Source organism: Macaca fascicularis, chromosome 11 (assembly GCF_037993035.2).
Source record: "Macaca fascicularis isolate 582-1 chromosome 11, T2T-MFA8v1.1".
Classification (NCBI taxonomy): domain Eukaryota; kingdom Metazoa; phylum Chordata; class Mammalia; order Primates; family Cercopithecidae; genus Macaca; species Macaca fascicularis.
Window position 1 is genome coordinate 10,121,787 of NC_088385.1, and position 14,943 is coordinate 10,136,729.

At 36.1% G+C, this 14,943-nt stretch overlaps 3 protein-coding genes across 4 annotated transcripts in view; 2 read left to right on the plus strand and 1 right to left on the minus strand.

Annotated features, from left to right (window-relative positions):
- The window catches only part of LOC135966153 (uncharacterized), a 133,482-nt gene that overhangs the window by 23,160 nt on the left and 95,379 nt on the right, over positions 1–14,943 (minus strand). The gene's annotated exons all lie outside the window — the stretch shown is intronic.
- Positions 1,769–3,321, plus strand: TAS2R8 (taste 2 receptor member 8). The gene has a single exon (XM_005570554.4). It carries the CDS (start codon positions 2,081–2,083, stop codon positions 3,035–3,037), a length of 957 nt encoding a protein of 318 aa, XP_005570611.3. The 5' UTR covers positions 1,769–2,080; the 3' UTR covers positions 3,038–3,321.
- TAS2R7 (taste 2 receptor member 7) lies at positions 6,072–8,256 on the plus strand. Its single transcript, XM_005570138.3, has one exon. It carries the CDS (start codon positions 6,634–6,636, stop codon positions 7,588–7,590), a length of 957 nt encoding a protein of 318 aa, XP_005570195.1. The 5' UTR covers positions 6,072–6,633; the 3' UTR covers positions 7,591–8,256.

The window sequence follows — 14,943 nt, forward strand, 5'->3', positions numbered from 1 at the left end:
CTCTTACATGCTATTGGGAAGTCATTAATGTCTATCATGATTCTGAAGATTTGTTTTGTGTTCCTTCACATTTTTGTCTTAATTGGTAATCTAATGTTATCATTGCACCACCTATTCCTTGTCATTGCAGAAAAAATGACTCTAAATCCCACACTAACATTTCATCATTTCATGTCATTGACTAAATGCAAAGAGGTTCTACTTATTTTCTGACAAATACTGCCAAAGGCCTTGAATTCAATGAGTAGAAGAATTTCAGGCAAATGGGCTTTGGGAAAAAGATTTTAGAACTCATCAACCCTTTCTATAAAATCAATCATGCAAAACAACTCTCTACTTTGAAATGAAGACCGGTCCTTATCTTCACTGCCCTATCCCCTCCATTTCTGGAAGAGTTTGCCTTGATCAAGAAGGGAGAAAAACAGTCTTTAATGAGGTTCTGTGTAGGACAATATATGATGTGGGAAAAGGAGTATGATCTCAAGAATGAAGGTTTGACCAGGAGAGGAGGCACAGTTATGTATAGCAGAACCACCTTGAGAAAGAAGGTTGAGGGTGCCAGTAGTCAGCTTGTTCATAAGTACTGTAGCTGGTGATGGCAATCTTAGAAGTCAGTTCCCAAATAGTTTTTGGAATGTTCTCTCTAGCCTTCTAACTCAGAAATCTCTGACATGTTCTTTTCCCTCTGCATCATTTTATTTTCTATTTTGTTTCCAGCAATATTTTATGGATAACTAGGTTTCTTTAAGTTATTAAGTTTATGCTTTCCTGTTACACATTACACACGTGTAAGAAATAGAAAAATCCTGCATGTATTGCACACATTGTAGAACTATTTAAATACAAGAAGATCCCTAGTGTATTGTGATTTTTTATTACCTACATTTAAATGTATTTGGGGCTAAGTTGTACTCTCCCTCACCCCAAAACAAATAAATTCAATTTAATAGTAGAATTAGTCCTATTCTTTGGAAATATTGGCAGGTAAAAAAATTATTATTATTATTATTATTATTATTATTTAGAGACGGAGTCTCACTGTATCACCCAGGCTGGAGTGCAGTGGCGCCATCTCGGCTCACTGCAACCTCCACCTCCGCGTTCAAGTGATCGCCCTGCCTCAGTCTGCCGAGTAGTTACTTTTTTATGTGTTTGCCCTATCTAGAAATATGACTATAATATGCATTGTGAGATTACAAATCTTGTAAAAGGAGTTGATTGGAACTAGAATAATGTAAAACTTAAATTTCCCTAATTTTAGATTACAATGCTTATTATACAAGAGACAATGTTTCAGGAAGTGAATTGTCTTCAAGGGTATTTCTCACATTAAAGAAAATAAAGATAACAAATCTTTACCTGGCATATTTCACTTCTAAGGAACAACCGAAAAGAAAGCAAATTCTTCATAAATATTGCCATGTGCCTGCCTAAAATAAATGTCATTTATAATTAGATTTGTATCATATCCTTCCCTAATTAGCCATTTAAATGAAGACAAGAATTATTATCCTCTGACTAAATGTTATCTACAATCTAATTGTACTAATTACTTCCAAAGTGAAAATTTGTTTGCGTCTGGGAGAACTGATTTGTGGCTTATTTATTACTTACATAATGAAAATGAAGTTTTAATTACACAGTTGGATTTTTATCAAACATTGATCTCTTTTTTTGTGACTCCCTATTCAAAACTCAGTTTGAAGGTCCAAATATAGAGCTGCAGCAAGAAGCCTGTTGCAAATTCGTGATATAAAATCTCTTTGAATTTGCATGAGAGCAATTTCAGCCAAGCATGTCAGTTATCACTCACTAAAGGGTAACAATTATAATTTTTCCAGGCTATAAGTAGTCAAGCTGCTCATTTGGAGCAATTAGTTGGTTTCTTCTTCAGGAATGTAGAGACAATCCTATTTCAGGGGAGAGCTGAACACTTCTGGAATGATAACAAAGTCAAAATAATAGCAGATGAATACATTATTGCATGATTCGAAGAATTTATTTATCATGCTTCAACAGATCACCTGTAAATTAGCTCATCTACGGTGATATTTGACATCAGATTGTTCTCTCTACAAACATGTTCAGTCCTGCAGATAACATCTTTATAATCCTAATAACTGGAGAATTCATAATAGGAATATTGGGGAATGGATACATTGGACTAGTCAACTGGATTGACTGGATTAAGAAGAAAAAGATCTCCACAATTGACTGCATCCTCACCAATTTAGTTATCTCCAGAATTTGTTTGATCAGTGTAATGGTTGTAAATGGCATTGTAATAGTACTTTACCCGGACGTTTATACAAAAAGTAAACTACAGATAGTCATTTGTACCTTCTGGACATTTGCCAACTACTTAAATATGTGGTTTACTGCCTGCCTTAATGTCTTCTATTCTCTCAAGGTAGCCAATTCCTCTCACCCACTTTTTCTCTGGCTGAAGCGGAAAATTGATACGGTGGTTCGCTGGATCCTGCTGGGATGTTTTGCCATTTCCTTGTTGGTCAGTCTTATAATAGCAACAGTAATGAGTCATGATTATAGGTTTCATGCAATTGCCAAACATAAAAGAAACGTTACTGAAATGTTCCATGTGAGTAAAATGCCATATTTTGAACCCTTGACTCTCTTTAACTTGCTTGCAATTGTCCCATTTATTGTGTCATTGATGTCATTTTTCCTTTTAGTAAGATCTTTATGGAGACATACCAAGCAAATAAAACTCTATGCTACTGGCGGTAGAGACCCAAGCACAGAAGCTCATGTGAGAGCCATTAAAACTATGACTTTGCTTATCTTCTTTTTTTTCCTATACTATATTACTTCTCTTTTGGTGAACTTTAGCTATCTTATTACAAACTACAAGTTAGCTATGGCGTTTGCAGAGATTGTAGCAATTCTCTATCCCTCGGGTCACTCACTTATTTTAATTATTTTAAATAACAAACTGAGGCAGGCATCTGTCAGAATGCTGACGTGTAGAAAAATTGCCTGCGTGATAGGAAATCTTAGTCGTATAAATAGAATTTAAAATCAAATATTCACTAACAAAAAATATAATTTTCTTATAAGTCTATTCTCATTTTCCCTAGTTATCTCATTTATTTTAGATGCGTATCTTTAAGTATTATCAGGATCTAGTAGCAAACTAATGAACACATCGTTTGTATCTCTTTACAATCCAGAAATGCTCATCTTTACACTCCTTTTCCTCGAAGAATTTCAGAGCTCATGGTTCTCTTCTTGTCTCCTCACTGCAAATGTTAGGCATGTATTGCCTGGTTAAAATCTTTTTAGATCTTACTCTGGCTCATGGTAAAGTCAACCTGAGCTACAGTAACTGATTTCTCATTTTTCTCTGTCATACATTTTTATTGCGGCTCCTTAACTGTGCTCCTTTCATGGCTCTGCTGAGTCACTCCCATTTGGCTTATTGACTAAGAACGCAGATCTTCTCTGGTCTTTGGTTTTCCTGAATGATGCTTTCTGTGGTCTCCTAGATAATATTTTCTGATTAACCTTGTTCTGATACTATTTATTTTCCTTGAGATTAAATTTCCTCTCAAACAACTTGCTTTTCATGGAGCACCTGGGTGGGAATCAAACCCATTCAAGTACCACCCACTAAGGGGTGTTCCTAAGCCCTCTTCACAATCTGGATTAAAGAATGGGGATAACAAATATCAGTCAGACTGCCCACTCAGGTTCTTTTCTCTAGCCAGACCCTGCAAAGGTTTTCACTCAGGACTTAACAAAAGAAATGAATTGGGAAGAAATTAGCATATACCATGGAATAAGCACATACCGTCACTGGAATAAGCAACAAATGTTTACAAAAAATACAGAATAATTTTTATTTAAAAAGAAGGAAAATAAGTAACTAAAATTTTTAATTTTTCTGTGAACATGAAATCCATCCTCACTATAATATTATTGAAACTTTTGGTCTGGCATATCTCAGGTTGTGTACGTTCTAACATGGCTGTACATTGTCGCTTTTACTCCCATTACTTTCTATGTTTAATTCTGATGCATTTCAATCTACTAATTTCCTTTTACTGTAACTTAAATACTACTTACCTGAAAATTATCAATTGTCTTATTATTATGCAAAACTCACTCTGTATATTACTAATATTTATAGCCCGAAGTATATAAATTTATGAACTGTATTTTTAACATGCTAGCTGTTTATGTTACTCTTTATTGTACAAGATGGAAGAATTCATGTTCTCTTGATGGAATATTATTTTCTACAAAATACCTGTAGATTTTATACTAGGATGAACTTTATATTTTTCTAAATGTTTAGATGAAATAAATGTTTTATTGAATTAGTACTTTTGAGAGGGTTTTACCCCCATTAGGCTTAAGTTTTTTTCTTCCGTATTTTGTTTCTTGCCTCTCCAATGTTTCAAACATCTCCAGTGACCACAGTGACTGGGGTTCAAAGTAGTAAGCTTTTGACAAAATGCTGTCTTGTAGAACTTTTTTTCTTAACTATATATTCACATAACTTAATGCTATACAACATTGGTATGCATAAGATCTACATTTGTTTCCAAAACCAAACAAAACAAAAGTCTAAAAACAATGTGGGCAAATATGTCATCATAGTTCCCGTGAGCACTTCATTTACCAGGATACACTGTGGGATAGAAATGATGAGTCTAGGCCAAGCACAGTGGCTGACACCTGTAATCCCAGCACTCTGGGAGGCTGAGGATGGCAGATCACCTGAGGTCGGGAGTTCAAAACCAGCCTGACGAACATGGATAAACCCCGTCTCTACTAAAGATACAAAATTAGCCGGGCATGGTGGCACATGCTTGTAATACCAGCTACTTGGGAGGCTGAGGCAGGAGAATCGCTTGAACCTGGGAGGTGGAGGTTGCGGTCAGCCGCAATTGCACTCCAGCCTGAGCAACAAGAGCGAAACTCTGTCTCAAGAATATAAATAAATAAATAAATAAATAAATAAATAAATAAATAGAAATGATGAGTCTAGGTCAGGGATCATTTCTAAGGTCATCCTATCACAGGTGATGTTCCAGTTTTCTGTGAACATGGCGACATAATCATGCAGACTGTCCAAAATTGAGGCTACATCTCTGGAATGAAGGTTTGTCCTTTAAGGAAGGATAAGAGAAGACATGCGTTCCTAGGAAGATGTGAGTACCCAAAAACTAGTCTATGGAAACATCATGTAGTAAAGCACTTCTCAGTAACTCTAAAGTAGAGAAGCTATTTCAAACTAAGAATACATCTCTAGAGATGTGGAAAGTTTAACCTTCAGTCTGCTGCTAGAAGGGTTGAGGATCTAGATACTCATGCAGTTTGTATAGAGGAATGTGGAAAGAATGAAATACAGAATTTTACTATCTTCCCTGTCATGCATACAACTACCCTTGAGAACATTTTTTAAATTTTTCTAAATCTTTATAAAAGTATAATTGATATAAAAAGAACTGCATGTATTTAATGTATACAATTTCAAAGACCCATGATATCATCACCACAAACAAGGTAACAGACATTACCTTGTTTCCTTGAGAACATTTTAAGAGAAAATGAAAAATTTAAAGATAATCAATAAAAAGAACTGCATATATTTAATGTATACAATTTCAAAGACCCATGATATCATCACCACAAACAAGGTAACAGACGTTACCTTGTTTCCTTGAGAACATTTTAAGAGAAAATGAAAAATTTAAAGATAATCAATAGCTTTTTTTATTATAGGTCCTCTACCTTATTATATATAACATTGTTAAGTAACCATTAAATGTCACTTGGTCAATAAGACAATGTGTTGTATTAAAGAGACACTATGCCATATAACTATTCATCTGAATGGCCAAAATAATGACCTAAAGTTTATTTGGAATCAAATAATCTATATTTAGTGTTAACTTTTTAAATTTCCTGAAAATATATAACTCTCACTATGGAACCAAATTTTGGATTCTTGACTAATTATCAATATTAACATTCAGGAAAATAAAAATTCTTCAAGAAATTTCCATTTTTGCTAGTTTTATACTTGCTACCAAATTCTTGATGTTTAGGTTGCCAGAATGGAGCACTCAATCAAATTTGAACTTCAGTACTTCCTGAAAGCCCTGGTCTTAAGTAATTTGGGACATACACTAAAAAATTATTCATTTTCTTACCTGTAATTCAAGTTTAACTGGGTGTCCCGAATTTTTAGTTGCTAAATCTAGAAACCCTATTGAGGTTACTAATATACATCACAAATTAATGAATCCAAAATGCACACACCTTAGCCTCAGAAAGACAATGCAGGACCATGAAAGGGAATTGACTGAATTTGCATCTTAGTAAAGTAGCTCAGCCTAAATTAACCATATGTGGAAAATTACAACCTACTGAGTAGGTAAATGGGCATACAGTGGCCAGACCAAGGATCACCAACCACATTGTTTGTCAAGACTAATTAGGATTTAATGAAGATAGTTCCAGTCTTCATTTATCATTCCAGTCTCCATCACAAGACAGACTACAACAAAGAGTTGAAAACTACATCAAAATCTAAGAAGCAGGTGTGGATGTCAAACTCCATCAGGTCAACTAGAAACTAATTGCGTATTTCTCTATTTAAACATGACAGATAAAGTACAGACTACTTTACTATTCTTAGCAATTGGAGAGTTTTCAGTGGGGATCTTAGGGAATGCGTTCATTGGATTGGTAAACTGCATGGACTGGGTCAAGAAGAGGAAAATTGCCTCCATTGATTTAATCCTCACAAGTCTGGCCATTTCCAGAATTTGTCTATTATGTGTAATATTATTAGATTGTTTTATGTTGGTGCTGTATCCAGATGTCTATGCCACTGGTAAACAAATGAGAATCATTGACTTCTTCTGGACACTAACCAACCATTTAAGTATCTGGTTTGCAACCTGCCTCAGCATTTACTATTTCTTCAAGATAGCTAATTTCTTTCACCCACTTTTCCTCTGGATGAAGTGGAGAATTGACAGGGTGATTTCCTGGATTCTACTGGGGTGCATGGTTCTCTCTGTGTTTATTAACCTTCCAGCCACTGAGAATTTGAATGCTGATTTCAGGCGTTGTGTGAAGGCAAAGAGGAAAACAAACTTAACTTGGAGTTGCAGAGTAACTAAAGCTCAACATGCTTCTACCAAGTTATTTCTCAACCTGGTAACGCTGCTCCCTTTTTCTGTGTGCCTGATGTCATTTTTCCTCTTGATCCTCTCCCTGTGGAGACATATCAGGCGAATGCAGCTCAGTGCCACAGGGTGCAGAGACCCCAGCACAGAAGCCCACGTGAGAGCCCTGAAAGCTGTCATTTCCTTCCTTCTCCTCTTTATTGCCTACTATTTGTCCTTTCTCATCGCCACCTCCAGCTACTTTATTCCAGAGACGGAATTAGCTGTGATTTTTGGTGAGTTCATAGCTCTAATCTACCCCTCAAGCCATTCATTTATCCTAATACTGGGGAACAGTAAATTAAGACGTGCATCTCTAAAGGTGCTTTGGACAGTAATGTCTATTCTAAAAGGAAGAAAATTCCAACAACATAAACAAATCTGAAAAAAAAACTAAGCTTTTCTAGGACAAACAAAGATAAGATGTTTCTAAATTAACTTCAGTTGTTGCATTAATGTTTTATGGATTAATGACTATTAATCAATTAGTATATCTGTTTAATTAAATTACACTAATTAATTAATTAGTATATCTCTAATTGTAATGTAGGGAATCTTCTGTACAGCTGGCTGGATCTCTGTATGTCTGTGTCTGACTCTGTCTGTGTCTCCCTGTTTCTTCTCTTCTCTCACTCTTCCTTTCTTTAGAGTTGCTCTTTTTTAAAACATGTTTCAGAACAAAGAGAAATTAATATCCTAATATCAACTATTGATAGAACATTTTCATAGTTCTAAACCCTGTTTCCAGATGCAAAGTTGTGTGACTAATTCAAAACAACTGTAATAGGATCTTGCTGTTATTTGCATCTTTATGAAAAGCAACTAGTAAAGTTCCTTCTCATAGTCTTCGTTAGATTGTTCTTCTCAGATCACCCTGCAAAGCTCTACTTTTGGCAAAGACTCAATAAAGTGACAGTTCTAATAAATGCTGTGGAATTCTATGAATAATCTTCTTATAATCACAGTGAAGGTATATATTATGGATAAATATATTGTCACAGTAAGTCCAAAGATTATTTGAACATTGCAGGTCAATGAATGAAGGATAATCTATAAGTAAAAAGGGAAATTTTATGTAAAAAATGTTTATCAAATAAGAAGCCTAAATTGAACTATTAATTATTTATCAAAGAAAATTTATCTACAAAAGAGATACTTCCACGGACTGCACCAGGCAATGATCGTCAAGATGCTGTCATAAGACCTTCAATCTAAAGCTTATATATGGTTATGTTAAAATGTCAAAACTCTCAAAGGATATATTGCGCCTCAATGTAGATCATCTCTAAACCCCAGGGAAACATTGTTTGGACTGTATATAAGAGATCTTTTTTTAAAAGGGTTCAATGATTCTCCTTCAGTAATTTGTAGAACAGCAGAACATCTATAAGAATATAGAATACATTAACAAACACTATCAAGCAACCCGATCTGATATTTATGAAAGACTCCGTAAAAGGAAGAGAGAACACATTCTCTTTTCAAGCATATATTGAATATTCTCCAGACAATACCATATGTCAGGCCACAAAAGGAAATATGCATTTGAGACATGCCATCAAAAGCACATCATTTGTATTGTAGCAAAGATATTTTGGGATGATCAATCCTGTACTAACCAGCCTAGAGTAGCCAGGAACTTTGTGTACAAAAAAGAAAATATTTACAAATAAAGAGATATAAATGTTCTCATCAATAAATTTGGTAAAAATCAAAATTAGTTTTATACTAGTTTTATTTGTTCATTTTTCCTCTCTGATTTTGAAAGTGAAAAAGATACACATTGATTTAACTGCTAAATTTACAAAGATGTTTTGGGTACCGTGTAATTAAAAAAAAAAAAAGAAAATTAGATGCATAGGCTAAAGCTTACTTTTTTGTAATACTGTCTCAAAGAATACCTTTCCCCATACCCCAACTGAGCCAAGGCCTAGTTTGTGTTAATTTTTTAGGCATAGAAACAAAAGAAACTTGAAGGCTGATTGGAATCTTGAAAGCTCCACATTTGGTGCCTCTATATTGTGGACCCTAGAAATTTAATTGCAAACATAGCACCTCAAAATTCAATTTCTCTGTGGTCAGCAGCCAGGCAAAGGATACAGAGGTAGAAATAGTAGCAGTGTTAGTAACCTCTTACTGTACATAATTCTCGTTCTGGTCTACCTAGGATGAAAGTAATGTAACCAAGGTAAGTATATTTTCTTCTGAGATTATATTAATTCTGAGAAATTATGCAAAGATGATAACTCAGGGTTGAAAGAAATATTTGCACCGTCTTTCACTCCAAGTATTTAGGATAGAGTTTTCAGGCTTTCTCTAGGTGAGTGTAGTGAAGGGGCTACAGAAAACACAGAAAGACTCCTTTTTTCTGTTTTCGTTCCCAGCTTAATAAAAAGATATCCATTAGCACATTGAATGTCTGACTGTTAGACTCTATCTTGGGTGCAGAAAATACAGATCAAATGTGACAAAATCCATGCTCTCATGAAATGTACAGTCATAGAAAGCATTATGGAAGACAAATAATGATCAAGTAAACAAAGAAATTATTATGAGTCATGATTAATGCAATTGAGAACAACTGAAGGTGAAGGATACCTGTATATGGCATAGTCAGGATAGATCAACCCAAGAAAATGAACTCTTAGCTGAGACTTGAATGACAAATATAATCTAGTCATACAACATCCCGGAGAAATAACATCTCCAAAAGATGCCAGAGCAAGTAAGTACAAAGACCTTAAGGAGCAAATGTTTGAGAAAATGTGACAAAGGTCTGAATGACCAAAGCGTAATGAGCAAGGAGTGAATGGCAGGAGATCATGGTCAAGATCATAAAAGACCTTGTAGGTCGTGAGAGGGAATTTGGATTTAAGTGCAATGGAAAGACACTGAAGAATTTAAAGCTATGTGCAACATAATTTGACTTAAATATAGATTTAAGTTCACTTTAGTTATAGGAAGAATACTGTATACTTTGGTGAGGGAATACAATTAGGAAGCTGATAAGTTATTACAGTAAGCAGTCCCTATGAGATATCATGATGGTTCAGATCTGATGGTGGCAATGGGGTTAGGGGATTTTCTTAATGAATGATTTATATATATTATGTAGGATAAAGCTGCTAGGTCTTGCTGAATGATTAGATAAATGCAGGAATTGAAGGACAAGAGGATTCAAAACAACTTTTTTTTATTATTATACGTTAAGTTCTGGGGTACATGCGCAGAACGTGCAGGTTTGTTACATAGGTATACAAGTGCCTTGGTGGTGTGCTGCACCCATCAATCCGTCATCTACATTAGGTATGTCTCCTAATGAGATCTCTCTCCTAGTCCCCCACCTCCTGACAGGCCCCAGTGTGTGATGTTCCCTCCCTGTGTCCATGTGTTCTCATTGTTCAACTCCCACTTATGAGTGAGAACATGTGGTGTTTGGTTTTCTGTTCTTGTGTTAGTTTGCTGAGAATAGTGGTTTCCAGCTTCATCCATGCCCCTGCAAAGGACATAACAACTGGCAGTATATGGCTATTTAGGATTTTGGGAGTAATTACTAGAAATAAAAATTATGTTTTTACATGTTATGCTTGACACATCTATGAAATAACCAAGTGAAGAGCTCAGATAGGTAATTGGATATATGAATCTGTAACTAACGATAGAACATCAGAGATATAAATTCCAAAGTCATCACCATATAAATGGGACTACCTTTAAAAATAAAAATAAATCACTGATGAGGAAGTGACACCATATCTGAGCCCTGAGATGTTTGAATCTGTCGAGGTTAGATGGATAAAAAAAAAAAAAGCAAAAGAAAATGAGAAGCATCTCATTTGTTATCTTCTGTTAGGAAGACAAGAAAAAAGCAAAGAGAGTGTGGTGGAACGGAAATGTAATAAAGAAATGTAACTCACATCACTGTGTTACAAGGAGGGAGATATCAGCTTTTCAAATGCTGCTGAGAAAAACTAAATTGACAAAGTAGCCATTGGATTTAGCAACATGGATAAAATTGATGACTCCAACAAGAGCAAAGGCAGTGGAGGCTAGGTCAGCGGGGAAGGTTAGGGAGAGAATGAAATGAGAACACACAGACAGGGTGAATACATAATATTTTTAGTAAGTTTTGTTACTGAAGAAAATAGAGAATGGAGTTTGGAAATAAGGCAAAGTTTTAGTGTTTTCATTGGTTTTATTTTTCTATAGGATGATATGGTGAGGGCATGCAAATTGAAATGATTTAATAGAGGGGGCAATTTTAATAATATAGGAGAGGGTTAGTAATTGCTGAAGCAATTATGTTACAATCATGGTCCTGACCCCAAAAAGTAAACCCTCGGACCAGAGATAAGGATATTTAGGTGAATGAAGCTGAAAATATTTAACTCTCAGATTCCCTGAAACTTCAGGGCCACGAGAAGCAGATTCCTCCCCGTTGCAAGAGAAGAATAGCCACACTATTCCTGGATACTGTTCAACTAACTCAACCTCAGGCAAGTTAACGCTTGTTTTTCACAAGATCTGCCCTACCAGTCCTCAGTATTTCAGATCAAGATTTCGGCACAGCCCAATCAGTTAAGCACAGTTTCTCTTCCAAAGCAAAGTAGCTTTAAGCTAATACTATCTTATACTGCTAATATCTCAGTAGGAATAAGGAAACAGGCTAGAAATGGGTCTTGAGGTTGGTGACCCACCTCAAGAACCAAGAGGTCCTCTTTATTTAGCTTGTATTTGGTTGGTGCAAAATGAATTGCGGTTTTGCCATTAAAAGTAATTGGCAAAAACCGCAATTACTTTTGCATCGATATGGAAAATTGAATGAGGGCCTTTCAGTAATGATTTGGGGCTCAATATGCTGGCACAGGCACATAAATCCAGGCCTCATATTTTATTTGGATGACTCCATGGAACTCGGACACACTGATGACTTGGTATGTAAGTTGGAGTTGCTGCAACTTCTTTGATATGATATTAGGAAGGGATCGGGGAAATTCAGGGAGATGGGAAAGACAGAACAGACAAACTACGTAAGACCTGAGAAACTACCACCTGACTGTGTGCCCTGAGAGATCCCAAAGGACATCCGTTTACTGAGACATAATGAATGCCCTGGTGAGGGGAGCACTGGTAGCAATGAGAACTCAGTGATGGGCTGTTCTCTGCAAGCCAGAGTCACCTAGTGGGAGAGCCTGTCAAGAAACTGGACTCCCAAGTGCCAATGAGTTTGTTGAAATTGCTATGTGCAGTACTCAATGATTGTTACTACATTTGACAACAAGGCCAAACAGAGATAATCAGAATACCATGATGTACAGGAATCTGCAGTGATCACTAACAGAAATGGTGTTCTTAGAATTCATACAGAAAGAGAAATAAACTGTTTCTTGATTTACATAAGAAAAAATGAAATGCCAAGAAGCTAGTGCAATGAAAAATCACTGTTCCTCCTCAAGCTTCAAGCACAAAGTCACTTTACTAAAAAAGTCCTTTGATTGAGTAGGAGACTGCATTCTGTTAAGCAAAGACCCTGTAAAGTGATTGCAAGTTTTCATGGTAAACGTCTTCCCAATTCTCAGTCCTCTCCAAGGGAACTGCACTCACTTGACAAAATTGAGAAAGAGGAGTCATTATATATTTTAAGAGTTTTTAAATAAAGGGTTTGCCCTGACACTATTATCAGAGCAATTGAAATGCCATTATGATCTTCCAGCAAGAGTGGAGGCTTTGGGGACAAATTCCTTGGTGGCTCCAGTGAATTCACAGTCCTACCTCGTGGTTATTTCCCTAGTTATCAAGAATAAAATTGGGATAGATATACTTAGCAGCTATCAGACACAGTATCAAGGCTCTTAAATTTTAGGTGGACAGAATGACTCTGGTGCATGTCAGCAATTCTGTCTTCACCTATTCAAGTTTTGAGTAGACGTTGAAAGACAAATATTAATTGGGTGCCAAAAAGGTAGAAATATGTGCAGACTTGACTTCTTCTGAAAGCCGTTCTCACATAGTAAGAGGTGAATGTTCAGGTTTTTAGTCTAATTCTAGCATCTCTGGGCAGATATTGGCAATTACTGGTTTGTAACCAACCATATGGTTGTATTTCCAAAGGCAAAATATATGTGTACAGATAATCTATTGTAGTTCTCAGTCCAGGCCCATCATAATCATGTGGAGAGAGAAGTCTTTCTCAAACCTGATCAGGACACCTATGCGTCTAATAAAGAACCGTATAATCTGGTATTTAACTTCTGTATGCTAAAATATAGATTATTTAATTACAATTTATATACAAATCCCAATGTTTATCCTTAAAATATCTCGATCAGATAGTAGGATGCTCTCTGTGACTGGAATTTAGGTGTAGCTAGGAAAAAAAAAAAAAAAAAAAAAGCTGTTCTAAAACTGTTAGAAAATTGCTGCTAGGAACCTTAAGTGTGGCAAAAGAAAATTATTTTGGGAAATGATATCTTTGTTCCAGTTAGAATCATATAATAAGCTTGCATGGCCCAAAATATACAAATCAACAATTTATTCATTGTTCTCTTCCTTGTCTTCCAATAATCATTCTGGAAGGGTCCTATTCTCTGCACTAGGGATACAAAGGTAATGAATTATTTACCACTTTGTAAGCAATTCAGAATCCAATGGAAGATTTAGCTTGTGCATAACACCTAATGATGATCACCATCAGAAAAGTGGCAAAATAAGGTGTTATGAAAGTTCAAAGCAGGGGGTGAAAGGGAAAATCTCATGCAAGAGGTGATAAGTGATCTGCAACAGGGAGAGTAGAGGGCTGGGGAAAGTGGAATGAAATGCATGGCTAAGTCTATGCATAGCTCATGGCATTTTCATTGATTTAGGAACACTGAACACTCCAGCAAGGCTGAAGAGAAACAAAGGAAGCTAAAGTTGGAAATGTGGGTTAGTTTCATAATGTTGAAAGACACTGATGTAAATAGCAAACTGAATTTGTTATTTATTCTGCAGCCAACAAAGAGACTTTTGAGAGGGTGTAAGATGATCATTCTTTTGCAAATACTTCAGATTGGGATATAAATGATTTAACAGTATAAAATTTTGCTTAAAGAAAAGGGGTACCTCTTGATAATATCAAGATATTTACTTTAGAAGATGGCAGACAGGAGGCAGGACTAGCTTGCAGCTCCTGCTCCTATGAGCAGTGTGTGGAGACTAACATTGTGAACTTTAGCTTCAAGAACTACTGCAGAAACATATTAGGAAAGTCAAGAGAATCCACAGACCCTTTGAAAGAACTGGATCACCACCACAGGCTCCCTGAGACACTGAGAAACTGTGCTGTTACCCACGGCTGCAAGACCTGAAGACAGATCATATCACAAGACTCTTTGCAGACACTCCCCAGTACCAGGCCGGAGCCTGGTAGCTCCGCTGGGTGGCTAGACCCAGAACAGCAGAAACAATCACTACATTTTGTCTCTCAGGAAGTCCCATTCCTAGGGGAAGGCAGAGCGCCACATCAAGGGAGCACCCCGTGCAACAAAAGAATCTGAAGAGCGGCCCCTGAATCCAAGATCATCCCTCTGACATAGTCAACCCAAATGAGAAGGAACCAGAAAAATAATTCTAGCAATATCACAAAACAAGGTTAACATCTCCAAAAGATCATACCAGCTCAGTAGCAATGGATTCAAAACAAGACAAAATCTCTGAATTGCCAAAAAGAGAACTCAGAAGGTTGATTATTAAGGTAATC